We start from the raw sequence: 23,364 nt of genomic DNA, 5'->3' as shown, positions 1-23,364 counted from the left end.
ACCGCTTTTGGGCTTGAATGATAAAGGTTATTTCCTTTCAGATATCGTTGTTTTATTCTCTTTTGTTTTCATCATGAATGGATATCTGTTCTGTCATTTACTGTTGAAAGTTAAGTATAAATGAATGAATACGTGAAAATAACGATAGTTCAAAATTAGACAAAAACGGTTGCGAAGTTAATTTCCCCCAAGTTTGTGGTCGAGAAGCCATGCAGGACTTGGGTTTTGTTTAACACTTAGTGAGAATAGTATTCGCGGTTAATTTCCCCCAAGTCTGTGGTCCGAGGAGCCATGCAGGACTTGGGTTCTGTTTAACACTTAGTGAGAATCGCTTCGCGGTTAATTTCCCCCAAGTCTGTGGCCGAGGAACCATGCAGGACTTGGGTTCTGTTTAACTCTTAGTGAGAATCGTATCACGGTTAATTTCCCCCAAGTCTGTGGTCCGAGGAGCCAGGCAGGACTTGGGTTCTGTTTAACACTTATTGAGAATCGTGGCATGGTTAATTTCCCCCAATTCTGTGGTCCGAGGAGCCAGGCAGGACTTGAGTTTTGTTTAACACTTAGTGAGAATCGTATCATGGTTAATTTCCCCCAAGTCTGTGGTCCGAGGAGCCATGCAGGACTTGGGTTCTGTTTAACACTTAGTGAGAATCGTATCACGGTTAATTTCCCCCAAGTCTATGGTCTGAGGAGCCAGGTAGGACTTGGGTTCTGTTTAACACTTATTGAGAATCGTGGCGTGGTTAATTTCCCCCAATTTTGTGGTCCGAGGAGCCAGGCAGGACTTGGGTTCTGTTTAATACTTAGTGAGAATCGTATCACGGTTAATTTCCCCCAAGTCTGTGGTCCGAGGAACCAGGCAGGACTTGGGTTCTGTTTAACACTTATTGAGAATCGTGGCATGGTTAATTTCCCCCAATTCTGTGGTCCGAGGAGCCAGGCAGGACTTAGGTTTTGTTTAACACTTAGTGAGAATCGTATCACGGTTAATTTCCCCCAAGTCTGTGGTCCGAGGAGCCATGCAGGACTTGGGTTCTGTTTAACACTTAGTGAGAATCGTATCACGGTTAATTTCCCCCAAGTCTGTGGTCCGAGGAGCCAGGCAGGGCTTGGGTTCTGTTTAACTCTTAGTGAGAATCGTATCACGGTTAATTTCCCCCAAGTCTGTGGTCCGAGGAGCCAGGCAGGACTTGGGTTCTGTTTAACACTTATTGAGAATTGTGGCGTGGTTAATTTCCCCCAATTCTGTGGTCTGAGGAGCCATGCAGGACTTGGGTTCTGTTTAACACTTATTGCGAATAGCTGTATAGTAACACGGCATCAAGCGTGGTGTCTTTCATTAATAACAGTACCTTTTCAGGTTATTTACATTCCACGGACGTGGCACTACATGTTCATCCAAGTCTTCCAAAAAGTACGCCCCAATGCCGGCTACGGATGTGATACGGTATGGGCCCTCCCAGTTTGGTCCAAGCTTTCCCCATGCAGGGTTCCTCGCGGTGCCCAGGACTTTCCTCAACACTAGATCCCCGGGCGTCGAGGGCCTTGACTTCACCTTGGTGTCGTAGCCCTGTTTGAGCTTTTGCTGATAATAAGCTAGGTGCACCATCGCACTTTCCCTTCTCTCTTCGAGGAGGTCCAGGCTTTTCTCTAGAAGGCCGTTGTTAGCGATGGGGTTGAATGCAGTAGTCCTCTAGGTGGGAAAGTTTATCTCTAGTGGGATGACGGCCTCAGCTCTGTAGGTCAATGAAAAGGGGGTTTCTCCCGTGGACCTGCGAGGCGTGGTGCGGTACGTCCACAAGACGTGGGCTAGCTCTTCAACCTACCTCCCTTTCGCGTCGTCCAACCTCTTCTTCAGTCCATTCACTATGGTTTTGTTGATGGCTTCCGCCTGTCCGTTACCCTGCGGGTAGGCTGGTGTGGAGTATCGGTTGACAATCCCCAGTTCATTGCAATATTCTCTAAAAGCCTTGCTGTCAAATTGGAGGCCGTTGTCCGAGATCAGGGTGTGCGGGGTCCCGAACCTAGTGATAATATTTTTCCAGATAAATTTCTTGACATCGACGTCCCTGATGTTTGCCAGCGCCTCAGCTTCGACCCATTTCGTGAAGTAATCGGTGCCGACGGGAAGAAACTTCTTGTTCCCGGCCGCTTTGGGGAACGACCCTAGTATGTCTAGGCCCCATTGTGCGAATGGCCAAGGGCTGGACAACGGGTTAAGTACTCCGCCCGGTTGATGTATGTTCGGGGCGAACCTTTGGCATTGGTCACACTTCTTCACATATTCCAGAGCCTCTCTATGCATGCTCGGCCACCAGTAACCCAGCGTCATGGCCCTATGGGAGAGGGACCGGCCCCCCGTATGGCTTCCACAAATCCCTTCATGTAACTCCTTCAGGATACGTTCCGTAGCCCCTGGGTGCACACACAGCAAGTATGGCCCTGAGAACGAGCGTCTGTAGAGTTTGGAGTCCTCGGACAGTCAGAATCGAGAAGCTCTCCTCCTGATTTTGTCAGCCTCAACCTTATCGTCCGGTAAGGAGTCGTGCTTTAAGAACAGCACCAGAGGGTCCATCCAGTTAGGTCCTACCCTGACGTTGTGTACCCGAATACTGTTGGGCTCCTCTTCCGTTGGGCGGCAGAGGTCTTCAACTAAAATAACCCGCGGAAGGGGCTGAGCTGAGGAGGTGGCTAGTGTTGCGAGAGAATCAGCATGGGTGTTCCCACTTCTGGGTATATGCGTTAAACGGAAGTCGTCGAAATGGGTCTGCAGGTGTTTAGCCCGGGCAAGGTACCTTCGCATTCTTTCATCCTTCGCCTCCAATTCCCCATTTACTTGTCCCACTATGAGTCTCGAATCCGAGAATATGCTCGTGCATTTCCCACCCAATTTCCGGATCATAGACATCCCCTCCAACAGTGCCTCATACTCGGCTTCGTTATTCGTTGCCGAGAATCCGAGCCTCAACGACTTTTCTACGGTTATCCCTTCGGGAGAGACTAGAACGAGTCCCACCCCGGAGCCCCTTTGGTTTGCTGCACCATCAATGTATGCTCTCCACCTATCGTGCTCTTGCTGAGAGACCGTGCCGACCAGTTTCCCATCGGCGCTTGGTGATCCCGACACTTCCACCCCTTCTAGGGTGGGCTTCGCAAATTCAGCTATCAGATCGGCGAGGACCTGACCCTTTATGGCGGTGCGAGGCATGTATCTAATGTCGAAGGCACCCAGGATTGTTCCCCATTTAGCTATTCTTCCTATGTAGTTGGCGCTACGGAGGACTGATTTCAGTGGAAGTTGGGTTAGCACAACTACTGTATGTGCCTGAAAATAGTGGGGGAGCTTCTGCGTGGCTTGTGCGACGGCCAATATAGCCTTTTCAAGGGGGAGGTATCGGGTCTCTGCCTCCTGCAGCGATTTGCTTACGTAATACACGGGCCGCTGCGTGCCATTGTCCTCTCGGATTAGCACTAGGCTCACCGCATAAGGGGCGACTGCGATGTATGCAAACAACACCTCGTCGGCGTCGGGACTGGACATGATCGGTGGTCGGGCGAGGTATTCCTTGAGCTGTTGGAAGGCTAAAGCACACTCTTCAGTCCACTCGAAACCATTCCACTTGTGTAATAGGAGGAAAAAAGGCCTGCATCTGTTTGCTGAGCGGGAGATGAAACGGTTTAAAGCAGCTATCATGCCGGTAAGCTTCTGGACCTCTTTGGGATTCCAAGGAGGCTGCATGCTATGAATGGCTCTTATTTGATCAGGGTTAACCTCGATTCCTCGGTGGGTTACCATATAGCCTAAGAATTTTCCTGATCCCACCCCAAATGAATATTTGGATGCGTTCAGTCGCAGCTTGTACCTTCTCAGGATTTGAAACACTTCGCCAAGGTCTCTGATGTGGTCGTCCACCAATTTGCTCTTTACTACCATGTCGTCTATATACACTTTAACGGTTTTGCCCATCTGCTGTTCAAACATCCTAGTCATCATCCTTTGATAGGTCGACCCGGCATTCTTCAGGCCAAAGGGCATCACCTTATAATGATAGTTGCCAACTGGGGTGACGAAAGCAGTTTTTTCTTGGTCTTCGGCAGCCAAGGATATCTGATGGTAGCCCTGGAAAGTGTCCAAAAAACTCATTCGGGGATGTCCAACAGTCGCATCTACCAGTCGGTCTATCCGCGGCATTGGGAAAGGATCCTTCGGGCAGGCCTTGTTTAAGTCTGTGAAGTCCACGCAGACCCGCCATTTCCGGCTCTTCTTCTTTACCACGACTGTGTTTGCCAACCATTCGGGGTAGAATACTTCTTTGATAGCCCCAACTCTCTTCAATTTTGCGACCTCCTCTCTCACAGCGTCTGCATGTTCCTTTGACGGGCGTCGAGGAGGTTGCTTCTTCGGTGTTATAGCCGGATTAATATTAAGGTGATGGCGTATGAGGTCTGAGTCAACCCCGGGGGCTTTGTAAGGATCCCAGGCGAATATGTCCTCATTTCGTCGAAGAAAATTAATTAGCACTGACTTCTCCTGTGCTGGTAATTCCGAGCCGATTTGAAAAAACCTCTCAGGGTCTGATCCGACGAGCACTTTCTCCAGCTCCTCGCAGCTCACCTCCATGGCCGGTCCTCCATTACCCGCAGTTGGGACCGGGGTCATTGATTGCTATAAGCTATTCCCGGCTGAAGTGGAAGGTTCGCTGCTTGATCGTCGTGAAATTGCCGACACCATGCATTGTCTGGCCATTCCTTGGTTCCCTACTATCTCTTTGATTCGACCTTCTGACGGATACTTCACTTTTTGGTGCAAGGTTGATGACACAGCTCCTAGTGCATGAAGCCATGGCCGGGCCACAATAGCTATGTAGGGAGAGTATGCATCTACGACGATGAAGTCCACTTCCACTACTTCTGAGTCTGTTTGCACAGGCAGCCTAATCATGCCTTTCGGGATGACGATTTTTCCTTCAAAGCTAAGCAGGGGTGAATCGTATGGCGACAGGTCTTCCTGCTTCAAGTTCAGCCCCTTATACAAATCTGGGTACATTATCTCCACGGCGCTACCTTGATCAACTAACACCCTTTTCACGTCATAACCTCCTATTTTAAGCGTCACGACTAGGGCATCTTCATGGGGTTGAATAGTTCCTTGCTTATCCTCCTCCGTGAACCCGATTAATGCGGGGCACTCACTCTGGCTCTCTTGGATTCCCTTTCGCCTGGCTCTGTCAGGAACCTACCTACTGACATTACTCTGAACAGGCAGGAACCGGTTCTCCCAGGTGCGGCAAGAATGACATTTATCGTGCCTATGGGTGGCCTCAATGCGCCTTGTCTGGTTTCAACATTCGACTGCTCAGGGCGGTGCAATAGATGCCTTAGCTTTCCTTCTCGGACAAGCCGATTCAAATAGTTTTTTAGGTTCCTGCACTCGTCGGTGGTGTGACCGGGCTCTTGATGGTACGCGCAGTATAGATTTTGATTGCGTTTTGAGGGGTCGCCTGCCATCCTGTTCGGCCACTGAAAGAAAGGTTCGAACTTCACTTTCTCCAGGATCTCGTGCAATGGTTCTCGGAACACAGTGTGGACTACCTGAGCCCCAGTAGGTTCGGACTGTTCCATGTAATCTCTTCTCGGTTTGTTACTGCTGCTAAAGTGGTCCGACCTGAAGTCCCTCCTCTCCTGAGGGACAACCTTCGCCTTTCCCTTCCCAATCTGCTGGTCCTCCTCGACCCTTTTGTACCTGTCTATTCTGTCCATGAGTTGTCGCACGTTGGTGACTGGCTTCCCAGTGAGAGACTTTCTCAAGCCATGCTCTGTCGGCAGGCCCCTTTTGAATGTACTAATGGCGACGTCATCGTAGTTTCCTTCTATCTCGTTGTATGTTTCCCAATATCTGTCCGAGTAGGCCTTCAGCGTTTCTCCTTCCCGTATGGATAAGGATAAGAGGGAGTCTAGGGGCCGAGGGACTCTAGTGCTAGTGATGAAGCGGGAACCAAAAGCCTGCGTCAGTTGTTTAAAGGAATCTATGGAATTCGGCGGGAGGGCATCAAACCATCTCATTGCCAGGGGTCCCAAGCTGGATGGAAACACCTTACACATTAACGCCTCGTCCCTGGAGTGGACGGCCATCCTCTGGTTGAATTGGCTCACGTGCTCCACTGGGTCAGTTCGACCATTGTATATGGCAAACGTTGGCTTATTGAACCACCGAGGAAGCACTGCCCTCTCTATTCTACGTGTGAATAGCGACTGGGAGATGCGATCCAGGGCCTTGCTCATGGCGTCATTGGCCAGGCCTTGGTAAGACGGGCTTTTGTGGCCGCGTTTGCGAGGCCGTTCTTCCTCATAGGAAAACGTCTCGCTCGGAGGGGTTCTTGACCTTCGTCTGTATTCGCCATCCTCACCACTGCTAGTGTCCGAGCCGGGTGAAGGACGTTTTCGCTGGGCTCGACGCAGCTTCTTTCTTCAAATCATCAATCTCTTGCTGTAGAGCCTTTCGCTCGTTGTGCTTGTGGGACGCGTGATCCTTCCCTTTTGAGCGGCTTCTATTCGTGTGAGAGGTGTTCACACTCCCCTCTCGTTGATTATCTTGGTCCTTCGCTCGTTTGAGATTTAGAAAGTTGTCCTGTCGTTGAGATTCTGCACGTCCGGTTTGGCGCGGACCTGATCCTTCCATCCCTTACTGTTTCACTTGTTGAGACACAAGTTCTTCCCACAGACGGCACCAATTGTAAGGGCTGCTTTTGGGACCCAAGCCCAGCAGGCAAGCGATTCTGGCCCAAAAGACCCTCAACAATGAATTTATAGAGAGTGGGTCACAGAACTAGGTCTTGACAGAGTAAACGTAGTTATAAGCAAGCCATGCAACCATTTGAACGTGGGGATGTTCCATTAAGCTTCCTGGGATAACAGTTCGTGGGGCTGTATCTTATGCTTTGTTTACAGAACTCCTTTCTCTTTTTCTCTTTTTCTTCCTTTTTTCTCTCTCCCCCTCGATCCCCTGGTCATGGGGATTTTCTTCTCTTATATAGCATCCTTCGAACGATAATGACCCTACACTTGTTAATCATCTGGGCCTCTACTTGAGTGCCTGTCCCATAGGACATCCTCCTTCTTTTCTGTGAGTTGCATTGGCCAAGATAATTCTGTTCTCCTGTCCTTTCCACATTAATGCGGCTGGAAAAGTAGATTCCTTGCATTTAATGCGGCAGTTGTGGTTGCCCCCTGAACGTCCTGCATTTTCCCTTGATTTTGGATGACCTTTCACCATGTAAAGGGTGTGAATCGGACTCCCATTTGGTGCGTCCGAGGAGGTACTCCTCCTCGGACACCCCTTAAGCAAGCCCGGCCCAACATGATTGGGCTGTGGGGTCCTCTGCCCGTGTCTTCGCTTCCTATTATGGTTGGACTTCGTACGAGTACCATGGCCCAACGTTGACTGGCGAATTCTACCCCCACATCAGTCATTCACAAATGTGTAATATTAATGGACAAACATGTAAACTTTGACTGGGTATAAATAGAAAATTATAACATTAAAACCAAAAAATAAAAAAGAGCCTCATCACACGTGCTCCTATATATCATCAAAATTTTGTATTGCTTCTAATGTGAATGTTAATAGATAAATTTTGAAAACCTTAATATAATTAGAATTTGAAAGTGTAGAAGATTGTTCAAACTGGGTTTGTGATTGAAAAATATAAAGCAACAGTTCAATATTGTCATGTACTTCATTTTTAGATCTCTCTGTTAAAGTGGCCCAACTTCCTTACAAAAATTACCCTATAACATATGGAGAATCCTGAAGAATGAGGGGTCCTAGTTAACTTGTTAAAGAACATCGGTAGCATAAAATCTTGTTTTTTTTTTTTTTTATTAAAAAAAAAAATTCACCCACCATACATATGCAGAAGTCAAAATTTCCAAAAAAACATGCAAAGGTAAACAGAAGCATAGATATAAGATTAGGAATTGACAAATAAATAATTTCCCTCTTCATTTGAAAAATAAAATAAAATAAAAATTAAAGTAGACTTCATTTACGTTATTGAATTCCCTAATTTTTCTGCCAGTACTTACTACCTATAGCATCAAGAGTACCACATTCTCTACATCAAGAGCCAGCACATGCATTTTAGGTTAACCAAGCATTTGTTAACACAGCCCTTTAATCCAAGTGCAGCTCTAGAGTCACCTAGCCACCAATTTATAGCTTGGTCCATTATTTGGGATCTCATTTTATTCAAAATTAAGTGGAATTGACTACAAATAGAAATGGCAATACATAACCTTCATTTCTTTATTTACAAGCAATTTAAGAAACCAAAACAACAATATACCTATGTCATTGTGAGGAACCACCTTGATCCATGTTCTGAATAGCCTTATCGACCTTCAAAATCCAAACTCTTATAAGAGGTGTTACTCCACACTAAACATACACCATTAGTTCTTTTGAAAAAAACCGAGTATACGTAATCTACAGACAAATACTCATTTGAAAGTGTCCCACGGTGATCTAATATCTTTTCAAGAAAATGACGTGAGAATCTGCGGTGAAGAAATAAGGAGATTATGCTAAAGCAGGTTTCACTCAACACAGAGCTTCTTTTTACTGGTAAATTAAACACTGTACTGAGTGGGTCTTGAACCCACAACCTCACTCTTCATCCCATTCTTATAAGAGAGGAAGTTGTCATTCGAACTATAGCTCATTGACAGGTTCCACTCAACATTGTTTATCAAAAAATCCTGAAAAATGAACTATCCCAAAATAATAGCTGAACATCCCTTTCAACTGATTGATCCACTCCTATGTTGACCATAATCATTCCAATATTCATTATCAAGGCCGTTCCACTTGAATTGAATCTCAAGGTAAGGACCACAGATGGCAACTTGATACAAACAAACAAGGTTGATATCGCGTAAAATAAACTAATGGCAAAAGCTCATTAAGATTCATCAACACAAGGACCATCAGGACTGCACAATCTAGGTAAAGCAACTGTCCATTGTGCGTCAAATTCAGCATCAACATCATATCATTTTCAGAACAAAAAATATATGCTAAAATGTACTTTACACCCTCTAAGTTTAGAGTTGCTTCTCAATCAGTCCTTCGACTTTTAAACCTTTCAATTTACACCATCAATTATTACAACAATGTCAATGTGCCCCTTCCGTTACGCTCTATTGTATTTTTGCCGTTAACCCGTCTAAAAACGACATTGTTTTTCTACTTTTTCTGCACAAAATGACATCCTTGTTGTGTGGCTTAACAGGAAGGTTTTAACAGATGTTGATGGAATGGGGACATTTTTAAAAATTCAATATTTGGGGAAGTGAGGATTTGAACCCTGGATGTCTATATTGAAAACACCAGGAGTTGACAGTTGAGCTACAAGACTCATGGCAAAATGGGCACATTGATATTGCTGTAATATTTGAGGGTGAAAATTGTTAGCTTTAGTAGTTAAGGGACCGATTAAGAAGCAAAGTCAAACTTAGCAGGTGTAAATAGTAATTATGCTCAATATAAAAACTGCAATACACTATTTTAGGGGGGAAAGGTGGAAATTAAAAAAAGAATGGATGATGGATCTCATCTTTCAAAATGATCTCTTAACATCTTACATAGAGAGGCAAACATTCCACTTGGACTGATGTAATCAAGTTTGATATGCAATTTATAGTTATAGATGCGAAAAGCCAAAAAGAAGGCTTTATTCAAATTATAGGATAAAAGTAGAGTTTCATATAAAGAAAGGAGATGGTAGGATGACAAGAAGGGAATGAAGAGGAAGGGAAGGAAAAGAAAGGAAAGTTTAATTAAAATGGACATTATATCATAAACAACTTAGCTCTCCCTAGTCTTCTTCATCCTCTAATCTGTTCAACCAACACAGACAAGGTAAAGAATTTAGACCCCTTGAACTTCTACCCCAATTCCCAAGATAAATCGAGTTCACATCAAAACACATGATCAGTTCTCACCTTGATTTTGAAGCAACCAATATATATATAACATAGGCATTGGGCATAAAATAAATACATATTCTTTTTTGTAGAAACTATCATAATTCATTCATATAATTAGAACAGTTAAAGATATATAATAAATAAAATTGCAAGAAGAAGCAGTGAAGAACCCTAATAGCCTAATAGGATAGATAGAAGATATAATATGAAATTAGAAGAGAAGAGGAGAGAAAGGCACCTGAAGGCTGAAGCTCCTTTGATGCTTTTCTCTGTTGGCCTCCGCTCCGCTCTACAATTACGACCATGATTGACTTGACCTTCCTTGTTTGAGCTTTGGACTTTATTAATATGATGTTTTCTGGGAAGGAAAAGGGTTTATACAACCACAACTAGACAAACAAATCGCAAATCGCCAATAATTAATAGGCTTTCTCATCCTCTAATAAATCTCACTCACACAATTATGTTTATGTATCTCTATTGTCTTATCCACCTTTTTTTTTTTTGGGTAAATTTCACTAACTACCCCTGAGGTTTGGAGTAATGCCAAGCAGGTCCACAACTTCTCAAAACTAACCAGTTTGGCCCAAAGTACAACTTAATCTCTAAACAGACTTAATAGACGTTATTTTTTAACTCTCCCCTCTGTCTCTTCTCCTTTCTAACCCAAAATTCTCTTGTCTCTTCTCACCCTATCTTAACCCACCACTCGTTGAGGCCAAAACCACTGCCTCACCACCATCGTCACAAAGCCCACCACCACAAACCAAAACCATAAATAGGAGCCCAACCACCACAGATTTACAGTCACAGTCACAGCCACCCAAATCAAACCAATTCAAAAACCAAAACCCAGATACAAAAAACAACTGAAAACCAAAAATTGAAACAAGAAAGTGAATGCAAATAGAGGGAGGAAAGAGACTAACGGTGCGGCCATTGATGGTGTGCCTATCCTGGAGGACACGGTCAAGAACAGAAGGGTCAGAGAAGACAACAAAGCCAAAACCACGAGGGCGACAAGTGGGTTTCTCGCACATGATAACGGCTTGGGTGACTTGACCGTACTGGGTGAAGTACTCAGTCAAGATTTCTTCGCTGGTGTCCCATGCTATGCGTCCTATGAATAGCTTTCCTTCGTCTGAATCCATGTCTCTTTTTTGCCTCTCTTTTCTATGTGTTCTCTCTTAGAGAGGCTCAAAATGGAAAAACTCTCTGTTTTTGGTTTTCTGTGTGTTTTTGTTAATATGAGAGAGAGAGAGAGAGAGAGAGAGAGAGAGAGAGAGAGAGAGAGAGAGAGAGAGAGAGAGAGTGGAATCGAGAAGCGAAGAGAAGCGATTACTGGGTTAGGGTTTTGTTTTGAAACAACGCCGACTTGGGCTCGGCCTAGACACTACGGAAGAGAGAAGAGAAGTTTGGGTCAGAGAGGAGAAGAGAGAGAAGGGAGAGTTAAAAAATAACGTCTGTTAAGTTTGTTTAGAGATTAAGTTGTACTTTGGGCCAAACTGGTTAGTTTTGAGAAGTTGTGGACTTGTTTGGCATTACTCCAAACCTCAGGGGTAGTTAGTGAAATTTACCCTTTTTTTTTTCATGGGTGGAAATGTATTCTTAGTTAAATAATGCTACAATAGCAAATAGTATCTAAATATTGTACCTAAATTTTGCCCTTAATTATTTATACCACTGATTATATTTTTGGCATTTGACACACCAAACAGCAAACACCAAAAAACTACCAATATCAAATATGCTAAATCTCAAAAAATTTAGCTTGGAGTTCTAAAAATGACACGTGACGGTCATATGTTATAAATTTTTTGGGTAAACTATGTATTTGGTCACTATCCTATACGCTATATTTCAATTTGATCTCTAACTTTTCAATTATATCAATTTGGTCTCTAACTTTTCAGTGTCGTGTCAATTTGGTCCATGTCATTATCTTTTGGATGAAAATTGATAACATGGCAAACAACCAAAATAAAATTTTAATGTATTTTCACATCAATGAAAACTAATTTTTTATTTTGGCTATTAGATGCATCATCAATTTTCAACCAAAAGATGATGGTAGTGACTAAATTGACACGATACTGAAAGGTTAAGAACTAAATTGACACAATTGAAAGGTTAGAGATCAAATTGAAATATGATGTATAGGATAGAAACCAAATACGTAGTTTACCCTATTATTATTTATTAGCGAAAATACACTTTTGGTCCCTACATTTTGGGATAATTCTCATTTTGGTCCCTAAATTGATTTTGCTCTTAGGTCAGTTTGTGAAATCAGAAAATCGTTTCTATTTTGGTCCTTATCGTCAATCCAGTAACAGAAAATGCATACGTGACAAACAGAGTACACTGTTGGCATGTTATATGCTGACATGGCTAATAAAATAATAATAATAATAAAACCACATCAGCATGCCACATCATCATCTAAATAAATAAATAAATCACAATAAACAAAAAAAGGAAATTCTAAATTTACAATTATTAAAAAATTAATTGAAATAAAATTATTAAACTAAAAAAAATTTCTTTTCATTAGAATATTCAGAAAAACATGTTCTTCCCCCAATATTTGGTTGGAAACATGTTCAGACTCTCTCTCTTTTCCAATTCCATTTCTAATTACAATTCCTAGCAAAAACCAAACAAATCCTCTTCTTATTTACAATAGTAGAGTGAAGGTCGGAGACAACAGGCGTTCGAGAAATCCATGTGGCAGGCACGACCCTAGTAATCCACAAACTTGAAGATGTATGCAACTCAATCACTGGCCGAGTTCTCAGCGGGTCATGGCTCTGGAACTCATAAACAATGTTGAAACCAATGAGCTCGGAGACCGAGTCGAAGTGAGGCAACTTGTTTGGGGATTGGACAAGTCTTCCAGCGAGTTTGATGGGTTCGACTTTAATTGGTGGGGTTGGGTTGTTTTTCTCTTAATCTTTGACTCTCTCTCTCTCTCTCTCTCTCTAAATCTGACTCTCTCTCTCTTGACTGTTTGATAAGTGGTATGGTGGTGGGTTTGATTGTTTGATCGATGGAAGTGGTGGCTGGATTTTTCTGTGTTTCTATGGGGGTGGGTTGTTCGTTGGTTTTGTGTTTATGTTTGTTTCATAAGAAAAATTTTGGGTTTGTGTGAAAATTTTTGGGTTTGAAAGGTGGAGGTGGTGGCTGGGTTTGTGTTTATGTTTGTTTGTTAAATGTGAGTTATTTTAGTGCTTGGTTTGAAAGAAAATCTTGCTTTCTAGGGAAAATGTTGATGATTGTTCTAGGGATATTTATGAGGTTGGTTAGGTTTGTTGTTATTGTGAGCCAAATTGGCTGGGTTTGTGTGTGTGTGTTTGTTTCATAAGAAAATTTCTGGTTTTGGGTGGAAAGAAAATGTTGTGATGAAAATCTTAGGCATCGGCTTTTTAGATGTGAATTTTTTTAGTGTTTGGTTTGAAAGAAATTTTCTGGGAAAGATGTTGAATGCCCATATATTTTTTGTGTTTGAGTTCTTGTGATCTGGGTTCATGTTTTTGAGTTCTTGTGATCAAGGTTTATGTTTTTGTGTATTCATACTCAAATTTGAATCTATGTATTTTTATGTATTTAATTTTGTTAAAATTGATAAATTATTATTTTTAAATTAGATGATGGTGTGGCATGTTGTGATTTATTATTATTATTTCATTAGCCACAACATATAACATGCCAACAGTGCACTCCGTTTGCCATGTATGCATTTTCTGTTACTGGGTTGACGGCAGGGACCAAAATATAATCAATTTTTCTGATTTTGACCTAGGAGCAAAATCAATTTAGGGCCCAAAAATGTATTTTCACCTTATTTATTCTACTCTCTCTTTATACTGATTTCTCTTCTTTTATCTGCTCTCTCTCTCTCTCTCTCTCTTGTCTTGGTCTTCTCAGTTCTCTCTCTCGCCCCTTGAAGCAATGCTGATGGTTGTGGCAATCTCTATCGATCTCATGAAGCGGTGCTAGTGGTTGCTCTGTTGATCGCCGATATCAACGATCACTCTGTTTTTCTTTCTAATTTAGGTTTTAGGCAGTGGTTCATGGCAGCAGTAGTTTTGGAGGTGTTGTGGGGTCCAGGCTAGGGTTAGGATTGTAGAAGAGAAAGAAGCTCGATTTTTTTTGGATTTGGCGGTGTCGAAGATGATGATGTTGGTGTGGTGGTGGAGATTTTGGGGGATGGGTAGGGGTAGTTTGGTGCAGGTGTGGTAGTGGTGGTTTGCAACGTTGGTTTTGGACCTTTGGCGGTGTTGTGGGTAATGGGTTGCAATGATTGGGTTATGTGGGATTATGGTTGTGGTGGATTTCCAATGATTGGGTTGTGTTTTTGGGTTTTTTGGTGATGGTGGGTTTATGGTGGAGGGTTTTAAATATAAATAATTTTGGTGGATGTGGGTGATTTTTTTGGTGGTTGTGGATTTGAGGTGGTGATGGGTGATCGTGTAGTGGTTGTTTTTTACTTTTCATTTCCCGGTGGTGCTGAGTTTAGAGATATAAATTAAATAATTTTTTATTAGTTGTTTATATTATTTTATTTGTTGTAATGTTAAAACAGAACATTTGATGTATGGTGTATTGTAAAATATTACGGTAAAATAAATAAAGTAAATTTTGGTGTGTCAAAATGGCATTTGGGATGGCATAACTGATTCTAGTGCTCTAATAGGGTAAATTTATATATATATATATATATATATATATAGCAATAGGAGACGAGATTTCAACCCTCATTCTCTCTCTTTTTTTTTTTTTTTTTACACAAAGAAAAAAAAAATCACGTTATGTCACTTGTGTGGACATAAATTGAACCCAAAGCCCAAAAATGAAAAAGGACTAAGGCCCAAAGAACCCAAAATAATGAATTTGTAGAGAGTGAGCTAAAAACTGAACTTCAATGAATTGAACAATAATCACAATAGGCTAAATAGTGCTAGTAAGTTGGAATAAACAGTTTTGTGCAAAGAAAATCCTCCTCGGCAAAGTCTGAGGATGATAGTGATGGTGTCACAAATAATCCCGTCCATAACTCGTCCATATGTTTCGTCCAACGACAGAAGCAACAATAGGCGGAGAAAATCGCAAGCGTACCAGCGACCCTCGTCCGTATATGGACGAGCTTAATACCTCAAGATCTACTCGTCATTTATGAACGACAAGCCTTCCAAGATGATCTCGTCCGTCTTTCACTAAAAGTGGACGAGATCATCCTGGAGGTCTCGTCCATCCTTACTATGGATGGACTAAAAGTGGACGAGCTCCTCATGAAGGTCTCGTCCATCCTCACTGTGGATGGACGAGTTCATCGGCCCGTCCGACCTAGGTAACTTCCACAGCGGTTACTCCCAATTCTCCGGGCTCCTCGACACTGGGAACGGTTACCAAACAGATAACCGTTCCACACACACTATATAAGGCTTCTTCGATGAAGGAAAAAGGTATTGAGACATTTTTCTTACTTCTAAGAGAATACTTCTTCATTACAGAGAGTTCAAAGTAACTAACTTGATCATCGGAGGATTTTTGGCCGGTCCTCACCGGTCCCCTCTGATTCTGTGTCTTTGGTATTACAGGAGATAGCCCGAAGATCAACGTTCAAGTCTTATCAACCCACTGATAATCAAGGAATCATCAATTGGCGCCGTCTGTGGGAAGCGATTGTTTTACAGTTTGCTTCTCCGTGACAAAGGGTTGATGGTTCGGACTAGATCAAGGGCTACTAGCCCAGGCCATCAGGGAAGCAGCAACCCGCTTCGCGATCGCCAGTCTGCGCCGGTCATGCAGTCATCTGCCCAACATGCACAATCTATGGCAGACGCTATGGCGGAGTTGACTCGCCAAAACCAAGAATTACGAATGGAGATTAATATGAGGAGGCAAACACAAGAAGAACGTGAAGGAAGACAAACAGATGGTCATGGTGGAAGAGAGAATACCGAAGTCGGAAGTCAGTTTAGAGGCACCACTTCGCGAACGGTACCATACTTGAAGGAAGAAATGGACCAAATGAAGAGAGTTATGGAGGAGATGAAGGAGAATATGAAAAGAGCGAATCCGATAGAAGACTTGGTTCACAGGACTGATTCTCCCTTTACGGCTTCCATCAACGGTCACCCACTACCATCAAAGTTCAAGTTGCCTTCTCTGGATTCATATGATGGAACACGTGACCCGTTTGATCACATAGCCACTTTCAAGACCACCATGCATCTTCAAGGAGTGCCTGATGAGATAATGTGTAGGGCCTTCCCAACCACCCTTAAGGGTTCGGCGTGAGTTTGGTTTAGCAAAATACCTCCAAATTCGGTGAGTTCTTTTGAAGAGTTGAGCAAGTTATTTGTTAACAATTTCATTGGAGGACAAAGGCACAAGCGTTCCTCGTCCAGTTTGTTGACGATAGAGCAGGGAGAGAACGAGAGCCTTCGGTCATTTATCACCCGTTTTAACAGAGAAGCTCTCAGTGTGGACGAAGCAGATGATAAGCTTCTACTGGCAGCCTTCCACAACGGGGTGAATTCAGATCTGTTTATACACAAGCTCTACGAAAAAGAGCCCCAGTCCATGGCCGAACTCGTCCATTCGGCTCAAAATTTTATGAATGCAGAAGATGCAATCATTGCTAAGAAGAGGAAGAGGTCCGAGAGAATGGACGCAAATCCCAGTCGTCAGCACGAGCAGGGTACTCGTCCAAAGAAGGGACGGATGGAGGAAAGGAGAGATCGAGAAAGTAAGAAGCCAGGCCCTCCAGTACGGAACCAGCAGTATACCCCTTTAAACGCCCCACTTGAGCAAGTCCTTATGCAAATCAAGGATGATCCTTCCCTGAAGTGGCCGGAGAAAATGAAGGGTGATCCCAACAAGCGCAACAGGAACAAGTACTGTCATTTCCATAGGGATCATGGTCATGACACGGACGAGTGCTTTGACTTGAAGCAACAAATTGAAAATCTCATAAGGCAAGGGAAGCTGAGGGGTTTCCTTGGACGAGACCAGAGGGACGAGAAACAGAAGGGAAAGATGGAAGATTCATCGCGACCACCACTCGGGGAAATAAGAGTCATCATTGGGGGAAGTACAACTGGCCAGTCGTCCAAGTCCAAGAAAGCTTACTTGAAGGTAGTGCAAAGCGTCCAGCTTTCTGGACGATCACCAATAGCAAGATCTACGGACGAGCGGGCAATTACTTTCACGGACGAGGACGCTGATAGAATTCATCACCCTCATGATGATGCCCTCGTCATCTCCTTATTAATTGCAAACTACACAACCAGAAGAGTGCTTGTGGACAATGGAAGCTCAGCAGACATTTTATATTATCCAGCTTTTCAGCAGATGAGATTAGGACGAGACCAGCTCCGTCCAGTGGACTCCCCCCTAGTAGGCTTTGGTGGGATGAAGGTGCAACCAGTTGGTACCATTTCCTTATCCGTGGTAGTGGGGGCATATCCACGACAGATTACCAAGGATGTGAACTTCCTTGTGGTAGACTGTCCATCCTCTTACAATGCCATCATTGGGAGGCCAACTTTGAATAGTTGGAAAGCCGTTACCTCTACTTACCACTTATCAGTAAAGTTTCCAACAGAACACGGGGTAGGACAGGTACAAGGTGACCAACTGGCAGCAAGAGAGTGTTACTTGGCCATGCTGGCCATGGATGAACAAGTTCAAGCAATGAACATTGAAGAAAAGAGGGTTGTAGCAGAACCTACTGAAGCATTGGAAGATATTCCCTTGGATGAAGATAACCCTGAGAGGTGTACCAGGGTTGGAGCAGATTTAGAAGAGAAGATTAAGACGGACCTCGTCCAATTTTTGAAGAACAACATCGACGTGTTTGCGTGGAGTCACGAGGATATGCCGGGTATAGACCCTAGTGTCATTACCCACCGTTTGAATGTATGTCCTTCCTCCAAGCCTGTGCGGCAAAAGAAGAGGGTGTTTGCCCCTGAAAGAGATAGTGCAATCAAGGACGAGGTCCAAAAGCTGATGGTAGCAAAGTTCATTCGGGAAGTGTACTACCCGGATTGGTTGGCCAATGTAGTATTGGTCAAAAAAGCGAATGGAAAGTGGAGAATGTGCGTTGATTTCACTGATCTGAACAAGGCTTGCCCTAAGGACAGCTATCCGTTACCGCGCATTGACCAGTTAGTAGACTCAACTGCAGGCCACAAATTGCTTAGCTTCATGGATGCTTTTTCAGGATACAATCAGATAAGAATGGACGAGGCTGATCAAGAGAAGACATCTTTTGTCACCAGTCAAGGCTTATTCTGCTATAAGGTGATGCCGTTTGGTTTGAAGAATGCAGGGGTGACATATCAGAGGTTGGTCAACCACATGTTCCGTCCGCAGATTGGGCGGAATGTGGAAGTCTATGTAGATGACATGCTGGTGAAAAGTCAGGACGAAGGAAGACATCTAGACGACCTGCAGGAGACATTTGAGACATTGAGGCGGTATCACATGAAGCTGAATCCTAGCAAATGTGCTTTTGGAGTATCATCAGGGAAATTCCTTGGCTTTATGGTATCCCACAGGAGAATTGAAGCAAATCCAGATAAAATTCAAGCAATACTGGACATGAAGCCACCGCAAAATACCAAGGAAATCCAATCCCTCACTGGACGAGTCGCTGCGCTTAACAGGTTTGTCTCTAAAGCTACTGATAAATGTTTGCCATTTTTTAAGGTTCTCAAAAAAGCATTCGAATGGACCGACGAGTGTCAGAGAGCTTTCGAAGATTTGAAGGTATATCTTACCAGGGCACCGCTGCTAAGTCCATCAGTGGAAGGAGAGGAACTATATTTGTACCTAGCGGTAACCCCATATGCTGTGAGCTCGGCATTGATAAGAGAGGAAGATAAAGTCCAAAGACCTGTGTATTATACAAGCAAGGCATTGAAAGGAGCGGAAGGACGATATCCACAAATGGAGAAGTTGGCCTTCGCACTAATCACAGCTTCAAGGAAGCTGAGGCATTATTTCCAAGCACATGTCATTAATGTTATGACAGATCATCCTCTCAAAAAAGCAATGAATAGACTGGAAGCTGCAGGGCGATTAATCCAGTGGGCCGTGGAGCTAAGTGAGTTCGATATCAGATATCAACCAAGGCATGCCATAAAAGCTCAAGCCCTAGCAGATTTTATTGCAGAGTTTACCCCAAGTCATAATGAGGCAGAGGACAGCAAGAGATGGATCGTCCACGTGGATGGTTCGTCTACACGGCATGCAGGAGGAATTGGTGTGGTCCTACAGTCTCCAGAGGGAGACAAACTGAAACATAAAGTCCGTCTACAGTACCAAGCGACAAACAATGAAGTCGAATATGAAGCCCTCCTCAAAGGGCTAGAATTGGCGAAGTCCGTGGAAGCCAAGTCCATATGTGTCATGGGAGATTCCCAACTGATCATGGGCCAAGTGAATGGGATGTATGAAGCGGAGGAAGGACGAATGAAGAAATACCTTGGTAGGGTGATGCGCCTTGTGAAAAGGTTTGAAAAAGCTGACTTCGTTCAAATCCCCAGGGAGGAGAACGTGGAAGCTGATACTATAGCAAAAGAGGCCTCAGCAGATGAATCATTAGAGAAGTCAGATGAAGTTCAGTATATGCCGAGTATAGATGCCCAGGAAGTACAGCAGGTGGATAACAGAGAAAATTGGATGACTCCCATTATATCATATTTGAAAGACGGACGACTACCAGAAGAAAAGGACGAGGCCAGAAAGGTGAGGGTGAGATCAGCTAGATACGTCCTTATGAATGAAGTTCTATACAAGAGAGGTTTCTCTCAACCTTACCTTAGGTGCCTAGCTCCGGACGAAGCGAACTACGTGCTGAGAGAAGTTCACGAAGGGGCATGTGACAATCACTCAGGAGCCAGATCACTTGTCCACAAGGTCGTCCATGCAGGATATTACTGGCTGAACATGCAAGCTGATGCAAAAGCATACGTTAAAGTCTGCGACCAGTGCCAGCGATTTAGCAATGTCCCCAGGCAACCATCAGAATACCTCACCCCAATGGTAGCACCGTGGCCCTTCGCACAATGGGGATTGGACATTTTGGGTCCCTTCCCTTTGGGAGTAAGGCAGATGAAGTTTTTAGTTGTGGGCATCGATTACTTCACCAAATGGGTGGAGGCAGAACCGTTGGCAAATATCACATAACAGAATGTTAAGAACTTCGTGTGGAAGAACATTGTCTGCAGATTTGGAGTGCCGAAGGTATTGGTGTCTGACAACGGATGGCAATTTGACAATGCACTCTTCAAGGACTTTTGCTTACACTTTGGAATTCAGAACCATTACTCCTCGCCTGCACACCCCCAAGCCAACGGCCAGGCTGAAGTAGCAAACCGATCCTTGTTGAAAATCATCAAGACTCGGCTTGAGGGGGCAAAGGGAATATGGCCAGATGAATTACCAGGAGTTTTATGGGCATATAGGACCACTGTGAGGACCCCCACAGGGGAAACCCCTTTCAAGTTAGCCTATGGAAGCGATGCAGTCATACCTGCAGAAGTGCATATGGCTAATCACAGGGTGATGACGTATCAAGACAAGGATAATGAGGACCAGCTTCGTCTGAACCTCGATCTAATAGACGAGGTAAGGGCAAACGCAGAATACAGGGCAGCAAAATATAAGAACCTCATGGCTAGGCAGTATGATGCGATGGTGAAGCCTAGGCGTTTCAATATAGGAGATCTCGTCCTGAGAAAGGTCTCTTTGTCAACCAAGAACCCAGCACATGGGAAGTTGGGCCCAAACTGGGAAGGACCCTATAGAGTAATCAACTGTAAAAGGCAAGGATCCTACTACCTGGAGGCCCTGGACGGGAGAAAGTTGGAACATCCTTGGAATGTGGAGCACCTGAGGAGGTACTACCAGTAAGAGTGAACCTATGGACGAGACTGGGTCTTATCTGTCTACTAGCGTACTACTATGAGTGATGCTGTTTGATACTACTATGTTTGGTATTGTTTGTGTGTGAAGTTTGAAACTATGATTTACTTTTTATAGTTGTGTTGTGGTTATGGACGAAGTCATGAAGTATGTATTTATTAAATAAAAGGGCATCAGTGTGCATGTGCCTTGTCTGTAAACAATATTTATGTTATGTACAAAATGTTGTGTGAATTCTCCATGATATTGTCGTCCAATTCAATCCTCAAGAGGGTTGAAAGATCCAAGACGAACAAAATCTCTGGACGCAGAGATGTAACGTCTAAATTTTCTTGAATAAAAGAAACCACATCCATACTCGTCCAACTCATGGACGAGGTAAAGCCAACTGAAACAATCCAAATTCTGGACGAGACAAAAAGTTGGCAAAATAAGTAGATGGTATGTAAAATTAGTTTGCAAGTCTTAAGACGAATCAAGCTAATTAAAAATACTACCTGCTAAGACGAGTTAGACTACATGAAAAATATGTATTCTCGACATGGACGAGCTAGGAGTAAAATAGCTTAGCAGCATCTGTCCATGCAAAGAAAATGAAATCACTCGTCCATGCAAAGAAAATGAAATCATTTATCCATGCAAAGAAAATAAAACTTCATTCAAAGGGTGGACATCCTACGTCCAAAAACCCTTGATTAGTTTGAAAAGCAGAAATAGTATACTTAAAAAACCCGTCCTAAAACCATGGACGAGTATAATGTATTCTTGTTACATAAAGAAGGTCCAAAAATAAAGGACCAAACACAAAAGTTACAAAAAGAAAGAAAAAGCAAAGTTACAAAGGTTAAAGTCTCGTCCTAAGAAGGGGGAGCATTCATAGCAGGCTCGTCCTGAGGAGGCTGAGTACTGGCGTCGTCTTCCACGTTGACGTCATCAGAGCCAGTCTGGAGGAGAGAGCTTGTGGCAGCAGCAAGGTTGAGCTTGATTGTGCTGAAGTCAACTTCAGGAAAGCTTTCAACAGCGTCCATTCTGAAATCTTCAAAACCAGCTGCATAATTGCGATCCAAAGTGTCTGTATACTCTTTGGACGACTTGAACTCAGCCACAGCGTCCTCTCTTGCCTTGGAAAGACGAGCATTCAACTCATTGTTCATCTGTTGTAAGTGATCAATGCGCATCTCCTTCTCCAATGCATCCGTCCTTAGCTCCTCAATCAACTTGTTATGCTCTTTGACCTCGTCCTTAGCTTTTTCAGCAAACCCAGCCCATTTCTTACAGTCAGCGTTCACCTCCTGAATCCTTGTCTCCAACAAGACTCTCGTCTTGTCCAGCTCCGTTGCCTGTCTAGACGCTGCTATAAACTTCGACATGGCCTGTGAATAGACAGAACAACATAGAATGATTAGATGAGGAAAATTTAATAACTGAACAAGGACGAGGGATACTGGCATACCTTGAAGAGGTCATGGACGCTTGAATGTTCAAATTCCTTCAAGCCCATGTTGTAGCACATGTTTATATCCTCGTCCTTGACGGCTGTCTGGAAACGTTCCCAAGCCAGATCTTCGCTCTCAATAATGTTCGTAGAAGGCTGGGACGAGCCAGGCGTAGTAAACTTGGCTAAAGGAGTTCTGGGCGGAGTCTTGGACGGAGTGGATTCAACTGGAGTGGACGAGTCCACGTCGACTATCTGGACGGCAGGCTGAGTCTGAGGAGGTTTTGACTTAACCACCTTGGACGAGCCATGCTTAACCCTTTTGTCTCTACGACTGGGGAGCCCTTCCAGGTCAATACTCTTTGGCAAGAATTTTCTTTTGTCCCCAGCCGTTGGACGCGTCTGACCCTCAGGACGATCCTGGGCCACACCCTCAGGACGCTTCCCTTCTCCAGCAATTTCCTTCCCCTTGTTCTCTTTCATGGTTGACATTCCTAAGACGAGATGAACAAGTTAAGAAATGTATACAAAAAAGAAAAGGGAAAGGAAGTTTAGCTAAAAACTTACTTTTTCGCACAGTAACCTCGTGAGCTATAGCTTCGTCTGAAGGCTCTTGACCTAAACCCCACTTGGCTAGACGTCTAAGCGTGATAAGAGAATGGAAGCTCCTATCTGCGTGTAGACGAGCCCTGTGGACGCGGTCACGGTGAAATTTGCTCAAGGACGGACGTTTGGCAGCTACAACACAACGAACAAATAAAGGTTAGAAATTGTAAATGTACCAAATAGGAGTAAGAATAAAAATAGACAAGGGGAAGGGACGTACCTTCTGGACGAAGGTTCCCTAAGTCCCCAGTGTAAGGGGGAAAGGGATCCCTGCCAACGTCCACAGGGTTCCCTGCCCAGAAGCCTGAAAGAAGAATAAACTCCGTCTTCCACTTCCTATCAGACGAAGCTAGGGACTTGATCAACCTACAATCATTCCCTCTAGCAGCAAACTGTTA

General features: G+C 43.8%; 2 protein-coding genes across 2 annotated transcripts; one reads left to right on the top strand and one right to left on the bottom strand.

Moving 5' to 3' along the window:
- Window positions 1-10,494: 10,494 nt before the first annotated feature.
- LOC126690392 (heterogeneous nuclear ribonucleoprotein 1-like) lies at window positions 10,495-11,530 on the bottom strand. Its single transcript, XM_050385501.1, has one exon. The coding sequence runs from the start codon at window positions 11,136-11,138 to the stop codon at window positions 10,680-10,682; it is 459 nt and encodes a 152-aa protein (XP_050241458.1). The 5' UTR covers window positions 11,139-11,530; the 3' UTR covers window positions 10,495-10,679.
- A 5,501-nt stretch (window positions 11,531-17,031) lies between these two features.
- LOC126689563 (uncharacterized) lies at window positions 17,032-20,187 on the top strand. The gene is made up of 5 exons (XM_050384802.1): window positions 17,032-17,496; window positions 17,617-17,878; window positions 18,326-18,473; window positions 18,555-18,662; window positions 18,780-20,187. Exons 1-5 carry the CDS (start codon window positions 17,032-17,034, stop codon window positions 20,185-20,187), a joined length of 2,391 nt encoding a protein of 796 aa, XP_050240759.1.
- The last annotated feature ends 3,177 nt before the right edge of the window (window positions 20,188-23,364 follow it).

The sequence above is a fragment of the Quercus robur genome, chromosome 6 (assembly GCF_932294415.1).
Source record: "Quercus robur chromosome 6, dhQueRobu3.1, whole genome shotgun sequence".
NCBI classification, from domain to species: domain Eukaryota; kingdom Viridiplantae; phylum Streptophyta; class Magnoliopsida; order Fagales; family Fagaceae; genus Quercus; species Quercus robur.
The sequence above is the reverse complement of the archived record's forward strand: the minus strand, read 5'-3'. Positions and strand labels throughout refer to the sequence as shown.